The sequence below is a fragment of the Apis mellifera genome, linkage group LG4 (genome assembly GCF_003254395.2).
Source record: "Apis mellifera strain DH4 linkage group LG4, Amel_HAv3.1, whole genome shotgun sequence".
In the NCBI taxonomy this organism is placed as follows: Eukaryota; Metazoa; Arthropoda; class Insecta; order Hymenoptera; family Apidae; genus Apis; species Apis mellifera.
In genome coordinates this window covers 11,817,954-11,834,650 of record NC_037641.1, presented here as the reverse complement: position 1 = coordinate 11,834,650, position 16,697 = coordinate 11,817,954, and the positions used below count along the sequence as shown (strand labels likewise).

Genomic DNA, 16,697 nt, shown 5'->3' with positions numbered 1-16,697 from the left:
CCGCCCAATTGGCGTGCATGGTTGCGACGGGCGACACCCCCATCGACATCGCCTGGACCCACGAGGATCGGCCCCTCTCGCAATTCATGGGATACAACGTCGGGAAACTCGGGCCACGGATGAGCATGATGCTGATCGAGCCTGTAACGCCGGACCACGCGGGACGTTACACGTGTATCGCAACCAATCCGTCCGGGAAAGCGATCCACGAGGCGACGTTGCGTGTCCACGGTTAGGGAGTAATGAGTAATAATGTGGGAATAATGATATATCCGTGGTGAATGAATAATATCGTGCCAATATTAATAATTGACGATGATTGGATTGAACCGCGTGCGTGAAGAGCGAACAAAGAATGATGAGATGGGACGCGACAAACCGCGCCCGCGGCGCAATTTCACAACCCCACTTCGTTCAGATTGTTTCGTTTGTCGCAGGCTTTATAACAATAATTTTGATTGAATGCATCTTCGTCGTTGCCGAGAACGAACCAAGTCTTTCCTTTTTTCGCGAAAGCTTTCTGGATTTCAGTTCACACAACGGAAGAGTTTTTTCGCGTTCACAGCTTTCGTCTCGCCGGGGACGACTCTCTTGCGCGCCGTACCTCTCTCTCTCTCTCTCTCGCTATCTCTGACTTTCTACTTATCCTCTCTCTCTCTCTTTCTCTCTATATTCCTCGTTCTGCAATCTCATTCCGCGTGTATTATGTATACCCATATCCCCGTCGTTCCTATTTCCTCCTTGCCTCGTTCAACCGAGTAGCAGAAGTTACAAGAAGAAAGCCCACTTCGTTCCAACCCTTTCCGTCCAGCAAATTTGGTTCAGCTTGACCCGCATCGTTTATTTGTTGGCCAAGTATTTCGCATCGTTCGATCACCACCCCTGTCTCGTTGTCACGCTCTCATCGTCGCTAATGTTCTTCGACGACACTTTATCGAGTATGGCTTTTTTTTCGAGTTGGCTTTTTCTCGCCGCGCGATCTCGATAACAGGCACCACCGACGATCAGGATACACACGTTATATGTATATGTATGTATATATATATACATATATATATATACACGACAATTCTCGTGCGCGTCACGTGCTTCAGCTCTCCTCAGCTCCCTCCCCCTCTCTTCTCCCGCAAGAAAAAAGAAAAAAGAAAACTCAATCGCCACGAGCCATCACTCGTATAATAATAATAATAATAATAATAACAACACCGAACAACGATCGATGGATCGTCGCGATCTATCGCCGGATTATCCGTCTCAGGATCACCCTCCCAGCGATCGAGCTGCGTGTCTCTCGTGATCACATTCGAGTGTCGATTTATTGTTATCTCACCGTACCGTACCCCCTCCCCCGTCGCGCTACAAACGCGTCCTTGCTCTCCTCCAACACGACCGACCGACCGACCGTCCGATCAACCCCTGAAAATCTCACCAGCCCTCTCGATGAGACCTACCCTCGCCTCCATCCACCACCCCCGCCTCTCTCACCACACGTCTCGCCTCGTATTCATTTCTTTTTTACATGCATTTAGCGTAGCGGTAGTCGATATATCTTTCTTTTGAACAACAACGCATGCCGCCTTTTTTTAGTCTAACGAAATCTCGATAGCTTTCTCTCTTTCTCTCTCTCTCTCTCTTTCTCTTCAACTTCTTTCGCCGCAGCACGACGGACTTGAGCAGCCGTTACTTGATCCTTGCGTGCATGGCGCTTCGCTCCTCGGCTTCGAGCCGAGCACTTTTCTCTCTCTTTCTCTTTCTCTCTTCTCTCTCTCTTGCGCACGTTCACCATCTTTCACTCGAGTAACTTTTTACGTGCAAGTAGTGACCCGCATAACACGATCATCACTTTCATCTCTTTTCACATTCCCGCATGCACGATTCTTAGATGCAATGTCGTTGTCGTTGTTGTTTTCGTCGCAGTTGCGGGAGTGAGCCGCGTGCGTTTCGTTCAGCACGCGACGAAACACCGCGCTCTCGTGATCTCGAAACGTGAGAAGTGCGTCCCTCGAAAAAAAGAAGAGGGATAAAGAGAAATGAAGAAATTAATGGGAGAGCTCGAGATCACGACGAGAAGCGACTGACTCCCGGATAACTGCCCCACACGGTTGGCGCGCGGGACATTTCGAATGACCTGGCTATTCTGTATCCAGTACCACCCCGCTGGATCCTGGAACCCACCGACAAGGCATTCGCTCAAGGCTCCGACGCTCGCGTCGAGTGCAAAGCCGACGGCTTCCCCAAGCCCCAGGTCACGTGGAAGAAAGCCGCTGGTAAATAATCGATCATCGATCATCCATCCGTCCATTGCTTTTCCACTTTATTCCTACTTTACTCGCAGGGGATACGCCGGGCGATTACACCGACTTGAAATTGAGCAACCCGGACATTAGCGTGGAGGATGGCACCCTGTCGATCAACAACATTCAAAAGACAAACGAAGGTTACTACCTCTGCGAGGCTGTGAATGGAATCGGCGCAGGACTCTCGGCTGTCATCTTCATCTCGGTTCAAGGTATAAAGAAACGATCGTTCGATCGTTTATTATTCTTCTCTTCGTCCTAATTTTCGTTAATTCGCGCAGCTCCGCCCCATTTCGAGATCAAACTGAAGAACCAGACGGCGCGACGAGGAGAACCGGCCGTGTTGCAGTGCGAGGCCCAAGGCGAGAAACCGATCGGCATCCTGTGGAACATGAACAACAAGAGGCTGGACCCGAAGAGCGATTCCCGTTACACGATCCGGGAGGAAATATTGGCGAACGGCGTGCTGTCCGACCTGAGCATCAAGAGAACCGAAAGAAGCGACTCTGCCCTCTTCACCTGCGTAGCGACCAACGCTTTCGGAAGCGACGACACGAGTATCAACATGATCGTCCAAGGTTCGAGTCTATTCTGAACTGAACCTCCTCCCCCTTTCTCGAGTTACGAATTACGTTTCCTCGCAGAGGTACCCGAGGTTCCGTACGGTTTGAAGGTGTTGGACAAGTCTGGACGCTCGGTCCAACTTTCCTGGGCGGCGCCGTACGACGGCAACAGCCCGATCAAGCGCTACGTGATCGAGTACAAGATAAGCAAAGGCTCGTGGGAGACCGACATCGACAGAGTTCTGGTTCCTGGATCCCAACAGAATGTGGCTGGAGTGTTCAATCTCAGGCCTGCCACCACCTATCACCTCAGAATCGTGGCCGAGAACGAAATAGGCGCGTCCGACCCGTCCGACACTGTCACCATAATCACTGCCGAGGAGGCGCCCAGCGGACCCCCAACCTCCATCCGCGTCGACGATCTCGACCAGCACACTCTCAAGGTACCGAATCTCCTCGAATCTCTCCTTCTTTCTCCATACAATGTTTCCATCTTTCGAATCAGGTAACGTGGAAACCGCCCCCTCGCGAGGATTGGAACGGCGAGATTCTTGGATACTACGTTGGCTACAGGCTCTCCTCGTCCGAGAAACCGTACATGTTCGAAACCGTGGACTTCTCGAAGGAGGACGGAAAGGAGCACCATCTGCAGATCATGAACCTGAAGACGTACACCCAGTACAGCGTGGTCGTTCAAGCGTTCAACAAAGTGGGATCCGGGCCGATGAGCGAGGAGCGGAGACAGCACACAGCCGAAGGCGTACCCGAGCAACCCCCTCACGACACCACTTGCACCACCTTGACCTCCCAGACCATCAGAATCTCCTGGATGTCGCCCCCTCTTAGCGCCGCGAACGGAGTCATCACCGGATACAAGGTAACTTGTAATTCCGTCAGGTGGAGGAATCTAGTCTGCCCGTTCCAATATTCTCCTTAATCTTATCTAGGTCATCTACGGACCCTCCGACACCTGGTACGACGAGAACACCAAGGACACCAAGATCACCTCCTCGAGCGAGACCATTTTGCACGGATTGAAAAAGTACACGAACTACAGCATGCAAGTCTTGGCTTTCACTTCTGGCGGCGACGGTGTCAAGTCAGCGCCTATTCACTGCCAAACCGAGCAGGATGGTAAGAAACAGATGGCAAACCTTTCGAGAAAAGCAAATCTTTACTCTCTTAATCCTTTACTCTCTTAAGCCCCCGAAGCGCCTATCGCGATCAAGGCTCTCGTCATGTCGTCCGAATCGATCCTGGTTTCCTGGAGGCCACCCAGCCAACCGAACGGCGTAATCACCCAATACACCGTGTACACGAAAGCTGACAACGCGGAGGAACCGACCAGTCAGAAGGTGCCACCCAACCAACTCACCCACGAGGCATCCGAATTGGACAAGACGCGCAGATACGACTTCTGGGTGACAGCGAGCACGAACATCGGCGAGGGAGAGGCTTCCAAGATCGTTGCACTTGCGCCCAGCGTTCGAGGTACCTCCTCCCCCCTTCTTCGATACACCTCTTCGATCCAACTCCCCGTCTCGAAAACTATAACTTTCCAGTACCGGCGAAGATCGCTTCGTTCGACGACAAATTCACGGCTACCTACAAGGAGGACGTCAAGTTACCGTGCCTGGCCGTCGGTGTACCCGCGCCCGAGGTTACGTGGAAAGTGCGTGGCGCCGTTCTCCAATCCAGCGACAGGCTGCGACAATTGCCCGAGGGATCTCTGTTCATCAAGGAAGTGGACCGCACCGACGCCGGCGAATACTCTTGCTACGTTGAGAACACGTTCGGCCACGACACCGTCACCCACCAATTGATCGTGCACGGTGAGAAACCTCGTCGAACCCTCCCTCGAAACTGGGCCACCAACGAGTTCGCCATTCCATTTCGCAGCTCCCCCCCACTCGCCCCAAATCACCCTTACCGCGACCACCACCAACTCGTTGACGATGAAGGTGCGCCCTCACCCGACCGACAACGCCCCCATCCACGGATACACGATCCACTACAAACCGGAATTCGGCGACTGGGACACGGCGCAGATCAGCTCAACCGTGCAGAAGTACACTTTGGAGAATCTGCTTTGCGGCTCGAGATACCAGATCTACGTGACGGCGTACAACGGGTAAATAAACGAGCGAGGCAAAATTATAATAAATTGTATGATAAATTACGTATTGGGACGATTGACTCGGATTTTAGAATCGGAACCGGCGATCCATCCGACATGCTCAACACCCGCACCAAAGGCTCGAAACCGATCATCCCCGAGGCGGCCAGGTTCATCGAGGTGGCGACGAACAGCATCACTCTGCACTTGAACGCTTGGTCGGACGGCGGCTGCCCCATGATCTACTTCGTGGTCGAGCACAAGAAGAAGTAAGGGGGAAATCGAGAATGCGAAATCTACGATAAACGAGTTTACAAGTCATAGGTGTCGATCGTGTGATTCAGGAACCAACAGGAATGGAACCAGGTGTCGAACAACGTTAAACCGGGCGGCAACTTCGTAGTTTTGGACTTGGTCCCTGCCACGTGGTACCACTTGCGCGTCACCGCCCACAATAACGCCGGATTCGCGGTTGCCGAGTACGAATTCGCAACGCTGACCGTAACCGGAGGTAAATAAAACTTGGTGAAGGGAGCGATGAGGGGATAAAGGAGAAAGAGAAAGAAAGAAAGAAAGAAAGAAAGAAAGAGAAAAAAAAGGAAAACGGCAACGGCGCACCTCGTAGCCGGTGCTAATGGTGGCTGGATTGAACGGTCGCCATATTTTTTGTTCCAGGCACCATTGCACCGGCCCGAGAGCTACCTGACGTGAACGGTGGTGGCAACGACGAGGATCCGATGAAAATTTTCATGGCTAACTTAAATCTGGTCGTACCCGTGGTAGCAGCTATTCTCGTTATAATCGTTGCCGTCATCGTGATCTGCGTTCTCAGAGGGAAGGGCCATGGTAGCGATAAAGGTAACCCTCTCTCTTTTTCTGCACTGTCCCGGCGAACAGGTACGATCGCGCCCCCCGTGCGGAACGGCGATAACGACAGCACGGACGTGAGGCGTTATTTCCCTTGGTTGCCCGGCTGGCTGGACGTGAACGTGGTTGTACCGGTCGGAGCAACGATCGTCGTCATTATTGTAGGGATAGTGGTGATTTGCGTCGCATTGTCTAGGAGAACTCGGGGCCCGGAGCAAACGCGGCTGCGAGGTATCTCATCAGCCGACGAGAAATATTACGAGGGACAATGTATACCAATTTTTTTTTATTATTTTACACAATAAATTACGTTTAATTACGGAACGGGGATGGAAGTTGGCCGGACGGGATAATCGTGTCGAGTGCGTTATCGGCGTATCCGGCGACTTCGATCCGTGCACGGGACACAGTTCCTATACGGCGAGCTCATACGACACGCTGCTACGCGCCCGTTCGATCTTTTTTCTTTTTTAGACGACGTGGTTTACCAACAAACCGGGGTAGGCGGAGCGACCCTCGACAAGCGAAGGCCAGATCTGCGCGACGAGCTTGGATACATCGCCCCGCCCAACCGTAAATTGCCCCCCGTTCCCGGATCCAATTATAACACCTGCGATCGCATCAAGCGAGGTACAGTGATAAGTAAGCCACAACTGCCAACAATATACCATCTCTAGCTAAAAAATTCCAATTATTGTCTAGATGTTGTCGCATCGGCACGATAGTGTTTTTTTACCGTTTCTACTTCTTTTTTTTTTATCTCTATTACATTTTCATAATTCATTCGTGGCACACGAGAAATCGAGTCGAATACATACGAGACGAATATGTATACGCACACACGAATCGTAGAATTCTCGTCACCATTCTCGTCCAACTTGTGTTGGATGTTGATCGGGAAACGTCTCGTCGAAAACACTCGTACACACAAACACGCATTCTCCAAACACAAGTAATTCGTACGCGAGAGCGTATTGGATCAGTATAGTCATTGCCAGTTTGTTTCGTTGTTTGCCTCGCTTCAAAATATTTTTTCTCTCTCTATATATACTATATATATATATATATTTAAACGTAATCGAGATGTATGGGGAACGGTTATTTTTCTCCTCCCTTATTTTATTTGCGCTTATCGCATTGCTATACGCGTACGTCACCGTTTTCAAACCCTGTCAGTTCACGCCCGCCGATGAATCGATAAGAAATCGATGAGAAGGGCGAAACCGAAGATCGGTAAGCCAGTCGTACGACGTTTGTAGTATATGTTCGATAGGTGGGACAGGGTCGATAAGAAGCCACTCGACGTGGGATCCAAGACGACATATGTACGAAGAATTGAATCATTGCGCGCCGAACCGAAGATGTCCACCGCCACCTCGCATGGGCAGTGCCGAGGGTCTATCCCACAGAGGTTGGTAAAACGTAGTTAAAGAACCGAGCGAAGCGCTCTTTCTCCTCTCCGTGCCGCCGTCACGGAGCCTTCGTCTCTCTATCGCGACATCTACCACGATTAACTAACCTTAATCGGCCGGCTATCAATCCAGGCTATTGCGTGTATATTTCTTCGTAAGTCCGTATTTCTTCACGGCTCTTCACGCCGTGCGATATTCGCTAACTTGCCCTTAACTTCGATGTTTTGCACGCATTCACGCATGCTTTGCGCTCATCCTTTATTTTCGCAAGTAATAAACAAATATATAAACACGAAAATAACCACATTCCTTTCGATTCGTCCTACTTTCTTTTTCTTTTTTTTTTCATTTACGAATACGAAAGGGATACAGGGACGGTGTTGTCTTTTCGTTTCTTCGAAATGTCGGACAAGTTTCTCGGGATGGGAGATAAAAGAGATGAGATCGAGCGAACGACAACAACGAAACTGTACAAAGACACGATTGATTAACGTGCATGCGTATATATATATATATATATATATATATATATATATACACACATATATATTTCCTATATTCTCTGTATATAAGAAGCGAGTAGAGTACGAGAGAAGAGGGAACATAGGAAGGAGAATACACGTACGTAGCTACCCGCCACGTTTTTTTCTTAGTTAGCATTGCACGAGGCCAACGCACCCACAAGAAAGAAAGAAAGAAACCACCCACGCCACGGATTATCCGACAAATGGACAAACATCAACGATTTCAATCCCGTTTGATTATAGATTAGTTCGATCGGTTCCATAACTGCAGTGTCTACCCTTGGTGATTATTTCTTTCAGGCATGGAAGACGAGATCTGCCCCTACGCCACCTTCCACCTTCTTGGATTCCGCGAGGAGATGGACCCCAGCAAGGCGATGCAATTCCAGACCTTCCCGCACCCAGGCAACGGACACTCTGGCACCATGGGACCGCCCGTTGGACACCCTACGAACGCCTCCGCCCACAGCCGCTCCGGATCTCAATCCATGGTACATCTCGACCCATCCATGGATCGTTCCCCTATCCACCATCCCTATCAATCATCGAACAATTTTCTTTGACCCTCAGCCGCGTCAAAACGGTCGCTACTCCCGAGTACCGTCCCAAGGAGGCGGCAGCGGAACCCACAACGTCTTCTCCCCCGAATACGACGACCCGGCCAACTGCGCGCCCGAGGAGGATCAATACGGCTCCCAATACGGACAGTACGGCGCCCCGTACGACCACTACGGATCCCGCGGCTCGGTTGGACGCCGTAGCGTGGGCTCGGCCCGCAACATCCCCGTCTCTGGCTCACCGGAACCGCCCCCACCCCCGCCAAGGAACCACGACCAGAACAACTCGAGTTTCAACGACAGCAAGGAGAGCAACGAGATCAGCGAGGCGGAGTGCGATCGCGACCAACTTGTGAACCGCAACTACGGCGGTCAGTACAAAGAGGCCGAGGTCGATCGAGCCGGGGGATCGGAGCGGGACGGGTCTCTCCCTCTCGTCGCTAGGAAGAGGGGCTTCTCTCTCTCGAGGTTGAGAGAAGCCGCGTTTCGCCCCGGATCCCCCTCCCTTTCGCGCCCCTGCTCGTTCTTTAAGCGGTAGAAAAATATATAGGCATGCCGAGCGAGTCACCAACACGCGACCAAGAATGGAACCGGTTGACTCGCTGCGGGGTCTCAGTGTATCTATATCTGTCTATCTCTCTCTCTCTCTCTCTTTCCATCTTCTCTCTCTTTAATCGTTTAGCTTCTTCCACACACACATTTGCATGCTACGTGTCGTCGTAGTAGTTTACCGTTGTGTCAATCGTGCCGTGTGTTTTTCTATTTCAGTGAATGCTCGCGGCAAGGACGGCATGACCACCGAGGAGATGCGTAAACTCATAGAGAGGTCAGTAGAGATCGAGTGAGTTTGGTTTAAACGGTGCACGGATCGGGACGAAACGGTCACCGTTCCACATGCCGCTGTGTCTCGAGATGATTTCCGTTGCCTCGAGAGATTCTCATTGACTTTCTCGAAAGTGAATTGGCCATTCTCTCTGTCTCTCTCCGTTTAGCAAAAGCTTCGACCTTTCTTTCTTTTTTTTTTTTTTCTACCCTTCTTCCGAAACGAACCTTCCCCTCTTTCGATTTTCCTTGGTAGTATATATATGTGTATATATATGTATATACATATATATACTTTGCTAGATTCGCTTCTCTCTTCTAAAATTGTATTTTTTCTCTCTCCCTCTCCTACTTTTCACTTTTTTCCCCACCCGTTAATTCGATCGAATTATTATATTATCGTGTATCTGTAGTTTATTTCATAAAATTCGCATAGTGACGATCGAGTGCACGGTGGTGTTGCTAAGAACTGTCGTATCTTTCTCGGCAATCTATATATAATATTTATAACGACAATCTCTGACTTTTTCTTGTTTCATGACTCTTTACGCAGGAAGCCGTAAGTTCGTTAGACAATAATAATAATAATAATAATGATAATGATAACAACAATCATAATAATAATAATAATAATAATAACAATTAAATCGCCGCAGGATGCATTTTATATGTAACTATGAGAATCGCGTTAAATTTTTTTTTTTTTTTTGAAAAGCTTTAGAAGCTTTTTTTTCAACAACTTTGTTCTTAGCTATTAGTTTATTATTTTGTTGGCCACGAGAATATAGGTCAGTCAATGCTTCGACAGCGTCGCTTTCATACCAACGACAATCAGATCTCTACCTGGGTCGGATAATCGCTTACTTTACTCAGTTTTTAACTCATGTGTTCTTTGCATGCAATTTCGCAACGACAATTGCCGAACGATGTGACCGTATATTTATTCGTAGTTCGTTTCTCTTTTTTTTTTTTTTTTGCCCCCTTCCCCGCCATAGATCAAATCGATGGATATAACGGATCACGCGATTCGTTGCCTTCCTTTCTTTTTTTTTTATTTTTTTTTCTCTCTCTCGCTACAGCTGTCATTGCCTACTACAGATTCTGCTGCCATCGCTGCTGGTGCTACTTTTTTACCAATTAGCTAACAACGACCGCTTTAGAGAATTAAAAATTAATTCGCTCTTACTTATCGATCGATTAATTAATTAAAAAAGATTGAAAAGTAATCATTAGTCTAATCGATATTACGTAGCCGCGATTAATGAAGCTCTCTATCTCTCTCTCTCTCTCTATCTTTCTCTCTATATCTATATATACATATATCTATATATATATATAATGCATGTTGTATCACGCTGAAATCACACAGATTGTGCAGATAGTTCTTTTTCATTATTAATTTCTATCTTTTAGATGCATACGAGAATTGTCGAGGATTAATAGTTTGGATAAAATATATATATAGTTACTACTACTACTATTAAGCTAATAAGTGTAATAGAATGTGGTGATGCGAAAAAAAAAAATAAAAAGGGACGGGAGGGGATGAACACGAGAATAACGAGAAGTATTGAATGGATAAACTGCCTGTTACAGAAACGAAGCCCCCAGCCGGCAAACCGGCTCCGGCCACGGCGGTCACGGGGGACTCCTCACACCCTACGATACTGTGGCAGTGTAACCTGTAAATCATCCTCCGTGGTCTTCCGTCTCTCCCTCTCTCTCTCTCTCTCTCTTTCTTTCTCATTCTCTATCTCTCTATCTCTCTCTCTCTCCCCCCGTCACCAGCGGCCGAAGAACTGGAGAAGAAGAAGCGGACAATGGTGCGCAACGCTCTTCCCCCCCCACGGGGCTGTCGTCGAATTTGTCCAAAATTGCAACGATTTCTTCTACCAAGAAGTGACAACAACCATAATCATCGATCGCCAGTCGATAGATCCACGAATAGATAGATAGTTTAGACGGAGTTTCGCGGCGGCCAATAAGTAATTAAAGTCACAGCGCTCGTCGAGACGTGTTTTCGCATTTCGAGAGATCGATCGAATCGATTGATGTTAAAGGAAACCGGCGACGGATATTTTTGCCTCCCGAAGGGACGGATCCCATTCCACTTCGTCTTCGACCATTCTTTCCTTCCTTCCAATTGTTTCTTGGCCTTTTTCTACTTATAGATCTCGCGCCTTTTCTCTATAAATATATATACATATATATATATATACACTCACTCGTTCTTGCTCAATTGTCCATTTTGATATTGGAAGGCCAGATTTAAAGAAACTGCCAAAATTGAATCGAACTGCCGATCCAGGCGAATGGATGATCGCTGATCTTGAGGGGGCAACATACCGTTCGTCGTCGTTTTCCAAAACTGCGTTAATTCTCTCCTGAACGAGTGTCCTGTCGCGAAAAAAAGAAAGGAAGCAAGAAGGAAGAAAGAGAAACGAACATACCCGGCGTGTTCGTATTCGAAAAAAACGCTCTCGGCTGGTAGAATCCGCGGCCCGCGACGCGTGCTCTCGGCGACGGTGCGTTTCCACGAGGGGAGGGGAAGGAGGGGAAGGAAGGAAGGAAGGAGGGAGGGAGGGGATTGTTTGGCGGGACGTCCTAGGTTACGAATTGTCGCTTCCAAGCGCCCCCTCTCCCCCCACCCACCCACGAGTCACGGGAAGTACACACGAGATATACATTAGTTACTCGCTTTTTAAGTCATGGTTGTGCCACACTGCCGCTCCCCGCAGGCATATGATATTATACATATACATACATACATACATACATACATACATACATATATATGATAATATTATTATACATATATATACGATTTATAATTTTTCGTAACGAAGGTTGTGTCCCTGTCTTTTGGTGATTGACGATCTTTTTTTGAGTCTCGACGTCGCGGAGAGCAAGTTCTAGATTTGCACTGTTTTTGCGACAGTGTCGCAGAGAGTGCGTCGTCGTCGTCGTAGCAATAGTTAAGGAGACCAGGTCGCATCCGATGCCGTGGTGGCGTCCAATCGATAATTTCTTCCGCCGCGCGTATCACGCGATGAGTGAAAAAAAAAAAAAAAAAAAAGGAAAAAAAAGAGAAAAAAAAGAGAAAAAAAGGAAAAAAAAAGGAAAAAGAAAAGAGAGAGGAAAAACTCCTCGACAAATTTCTTTTAGATCGATCGACTTCGTATCCGTAGGAAGGAAAAAACGCGGCACCCTAGATCACAGAACACCAACGAGATTTCAACGAGAACGTCGAGGTTGAGCACATCGCAACATTTTACAACACATATGTTTCATATACATGGTTATATAGAAGGGAGAGAAGATTTAAGGCGCAAGCAAAAAACACACCACGTTGCTCGCTGTCGATTTTTTAATCGTCCTATACGATATATTTAGTCCGCTGTACACACACATATATCCAAGCAAGCTAATCTCGATCAATTACTTGAACGTAATTCACGTGAATTTAATGATATGAAATGCGACGATGATATTATACGTGTAAGCAATTCGAGCAACAAATACCGATTTAAAGTATAAGTAGGGCATAAGTCGGACGGATGGTCGCGAGATCCGCCGTTTCTCTTTCGTTGAATGGCGACGCGTCGGAAATGAGAATGAAAATATGGATAAATGCAACAAAACAAAAAAAAAAAAGAAGAAAAAGAAAAAAGAACGCGGATGAAAATCGAGGAAGAAAAAAAAATTTTAAAATATTCGCGTTAACATTTGATTCTTGTTACATGGATGCGATGCCAGGATACGGTTACGGCGCGTGTCTCATAGTTCGTTTTTATCACAATACTATTTAGATATAAAAAAAAAAAATATATAAATATATAAATATATATATATATACATACATTGACGTTCATATACATACGTTGTAAGTAGGTATGTCTAGATGTCGCATTTATTTGCCGAGGCGATGCACGAGTGGTACACCAGTCGAGCATGATCACGGTCAAAGGGATGTCTCCTCGTTGACGACGAGATATTGCCGGGGTACTTTGACCGTGAATTCGTAATCCGTTCTATTCAAAAAGGGATCCGCATATATATCGCTGGCTACGATTCCTGGCTCGCCGACGCACTTTTCATCGATGTGATTTTTAAAAAAGGCTGCGCAAAGTCTCGTGTCTCGTGTATGTGTTACGATCGCGCTCTACCACATTAATGTAGCCATATCCAACTCACCTTTTACGATGTATATCACGTTTTACTCACGTAACGCTCGCGGAGCTTTTCGCTTTCAAGCTTTGGAAACTTAACGCGAATAAAAGGGAAATCGAAAGATATTTAACTTATTCGATATTATTAGCCGTACGATCGATCTCGCCGCACACGCGTGTGACGCGTCGATATTGAGGAAAAGAAGAAGGAGAAGGAAAGAAAAAAAAAAAGGAACATGAAAAACATGAAAGAAAAAAACGTGATGTCCGCGGATTGTCGTATAGCTTTCTTCTATTAATCGATTGGGAAATATTATCTGTTTATTATCTGTTATATTTTGTGTGATCGATCTGGTATCGCTTCTATTTGCAAGGTTTAACGTTACTTTTTTTTTTTTTTTTTTTTTATAATGCTGTGAAACGGTCGGTGCCGCCGTCCGCGTTATATACGTATATATATATGTTATGCTTTGTTCATTGAAGATATTGGATGTCCATTTTTGTGCAACGACGAGGCGGTTCTTCGAGCTTCTCTTTCGGCGGGGCGCGTATCGTTATCTCTTTCGGTTGCAAGCAGACTCGGGACATTTCGTAATTAGTACCCTGTGTTGCGCTCACAATGTCAGTGCTCGCCTTTAAATTGGCTGTAAGTTCATATTCTCGTACAACGATACTCGTATTTCTCCGCGTTCGTAGGGACTCGAGGATCCGCTCGCAATACACCGTTTCCTCAGTACCACTATTTTATGTTTTTGTACCAAAGTCGTAGTAGCGTCTAACTTTACGTTAAATAAATAAAACCAAAAAAAACAAAAAAAAAACAAAAAAAACAATTATTTGTTTATGATTTTTAGATTCCCAAACATCTATATTATAATCTAATCGTATCAAATTAGGAAAGATTATTTTTTTCTTTTTTTTTTTATTAAATGTAACATTAGAACAATTGTTATATCGTACGTTTATTATTTTAAAAAAATCGCTAAAGTATATTTTATCGTAATACGAAAAAAAAAAAAGAAATACGTTATTGATTTGCAATATCAAATGTTTTTACACGATTTTTAGCCTGTAAAATTTTGAATGTTTACGATATGGTAACATTTGAACGATGTGCAGTGATAACTCGTAGTGGTTGGTAACATCATTTGTTGGCACGATGGCGTCTGGCGGTGGTACGTACCGTTTATTTTGCTTTTTATCATTTAATGGGTACCGTTAAGCGATATCTTTGTTGGGAATTTTTGGTATTAACAATGTCGATCGACGTATTCTTTTTATAATAGCGGAAAATACACCAGAGGAAAGGACCGAGCCAGCGGCGCCGGCACAACCCCTCACCAATGTTGTGAGCGAAACAGCGCACGTAAGTTGATTAACCTATAAATCTAGGCGTAACCTGTTGTGTTATTATTTCTTGGTCATCGATTCTTATCATTGATATTTCCTAAATTCGTGATGAAACTATCGATATTTTCCTGTATATAAAATCGATTTTATATATCGAAATTTATAACGAATCGTTCGATTAAAACAATTATACCATTTCCCGCCAATCTAATGACAGCTGTTATATTAAAATTTGAGTTTGTTTTCGTATCGGCGTTGTTGTGTTAGGTTATTTGATTATTTTGATTCATATATTTCACAGTTTTATTTAATTCGTGGATATTTTGTAGCTTTTATAATTCTTTTATGTACATTGATAGAATGTATAACAAAATAGTGATAAATAATTTAATTAATATCGATTAAAGTATTACTAACCTTAATCTGATATATTGTTTTCTTGTTATTGTAGAGGATATTAGCAATGAATAAGGATTCTGATCTCACTGGTGTGCCACCAAAGAAGTCACGTGTCGAAGTACAATCTCTTCCAACGAGGCAATATTTGGATCAAACTGTAGTACCAATTTTATTACAAGCTCTATCCACATTGGCCAAGGAAAGACCCGCAGATCCCATCAGCTTTCTAGCTGGATATTTGCTGAGGAATAAAAATCAATACGATAATGGTGAATCTCCACCAACTAGTCAATGAACTGCTTACGCATTTATAAATATGTGGTGAAAATTAAAGAATTACAAACATTTATTGACACTTCTTAGGAACATACTCAAGTCGGGCAAGGTGTATTTGTGTAATTTTGAATTAAATAAAAATGTATTAGCTTTTTATCGTATAAAAGATATTTTGGTTAAATAACAAAGAAAATGTAACAAGTTTTCTCAAGTGTTTGTCTATGTGCTCATTTCAATGATTATTTTTATGGTGATTAATGAGGTTAATTTTTTCTACGTATATTATAATGTATTAATCTGTACAGGTTATCGAAAAGATATTAATTTCATAAGTTTAGATACGATTTATACCTGAAAGCCTTAAGTAGATTTTGAAATTTCGACTAAAATTATTTTACAAAACTCTATTATCTACATGTGTTTCGCATCAATTATAAAAAAAACAAAAAGAATCGTTATCAAAGATTCAATAAATGAGTCTTCCGTGTTCGTATCGATATAATTGGATGCAATTAAACGTAATTATCCACTGAATCGGTATAAAATTTATCTCACAGTTCGATAAGATCAATGATACGTATAGAATGTTCGATCGTGCACTTTAAATTCCTTCCATAACGGCGACTACGTTAATTTTTTTATATTTAAATTCGCGTGTGTTAATTATCTATATATTTCCGGAAATCATTCGATCGTTGATTTGTCGAACGTAGTACCTTAATCTATCGCGTCAACGGTTTAACGGTGCCAGTGACTCGTAACAATTTTGAAGAAAATTCGTATATTTCCGAGATAACGCTGCAACATCGATACAAAACGACAATGAGAAGATATCGAGGTAATTTCCTGGCGAACAATTCGCACGGTAACATCGTACCAAGTCCAATTAACGATTTGTCTTCCCATTCAAGTTCCTCGTATTATTAACTTGATATGATTTCTTGATACGTTTTCTTGATACGATTGTCACCGTGTATTTATATTATTTTTATTTTCTTATTCTATGCTTTTGTTGGATAAAGAATAGTTAAAATACGGTATAATATTCCGTCAATATTTTTTCCAAAATAACAACCATTGGATAAATATACTTCCTATTGTACGCATAGAATATTCCTATCGTAGGAACTTTTGAAATTGAACTATATATTAAGGATATACAATATATTAATACAACGTTTTAGCATTTACATTCATACGTATAAACATTTATGGTATACACGTAACATCGAGATAATTCGCGTATCACATATATCGTGGAAATACGATATCATTAAGTTTAAATTTTCTTTTTAGCTTTTATGATTTTGTAGTCTGTATAGAGCGTGTCTCGTGCGCGTTTATG

At 44.7% G+C, this 16,697-nt stretch overlaps 2 protein-coding genes across 52 annotated transcripts in view; both read left to right on the top strand.

Annotated features, from left to right (window-relative positions):
• The window catches only part of Dscam (Down syndrome cell adhesion molecule), a 60,375-nt gene extending 48,110 nt beyond the window's left edge, over positions 1-12,265 (top strand). For 36 of the 51 annotated variants that reach the window (XM_026439945.1, XM_026439917.1, XM_026439914.1 and 33 more), the window contains 19 exons: positions 2,148-2,267; positions 2,336-2,509; positions 2,579-2,875; positions 2,942-3,303; positions 3,366-3,737; positions 3,808-3,994; positions 4,064-4,351; positions 4,423-4,692; positions 4,760-4,991; positions 5,069-5,245; positions 5,321-5,487; positions 5,874-6,113; positions 6,318-6,485; positions 7,117-7,254; positions 8,080-8,270; positions 8,350-8,707; positions 9,105-9,162; positions 9,712-9,717; positions 10,755-12,265. In XM_026439945.1, coding sequence (XP_026295730.1) covers positions 2,148-2,267; positions 2,336-2,509; positions 2,579-2,875; positions 2,942-3,303; positions 3,366-3,737; positions 3,808-3,994; positions 4,064-4,351; positions 4,423-4,692; positions 4,760-4,991; positions 5,069-5,245; positions 5,321-5,487; positions 5,874-6,113; positions 6,318-6,485; positions 7,117-7,254; positions 8,080-8,270; positions 8,350-8,707; positions 9,105-9,162; positions 9,712-9,717; positions 10,755-10,839 — 3,890 coding nt within the window. In that variant the 3' untranslated portion in view covers positions 10,840-12,265. 51 annotated transcript variants of the gene reach the window in all.
• Positions 12,266-14,366: 2,101 nt separating this feature from the next.
• On the top strand, positions 14,367-15,518 carry LOC725102 (protein dpy-30 homolog). The gene is made up of 3 exons (XM_001120012.5): positions 14,367-14,502; positions 14,614-14,693; positions 15,129-15,518. The coding sequence occupies exons 1-3, from the start codon at positions 14,487-14,489 to the stop codon at positions 15,369-15,371; spliced, it is 339 nt and encodes a 112-aa protein (XP_001120012.2). The 5' UTR covers positions 14,367-14,486; the 3' UTR covers positions 15,372-15,518.
• Positions 15,519-16,697: the final 1,179 nt, after the last annotated feature.

Excerpts from the sequence above, each read along its gene's own strand:
- LOC725102 (XM_001120012.5), top strand. Across the intron at positions 14,694-15,128 it reads TTGTGAGCGAAACAGCGCAC|AGGATATTAGCAATGAATAA; the intron begins GTAAGTTGATTA and ends TTGTTATTGTAG.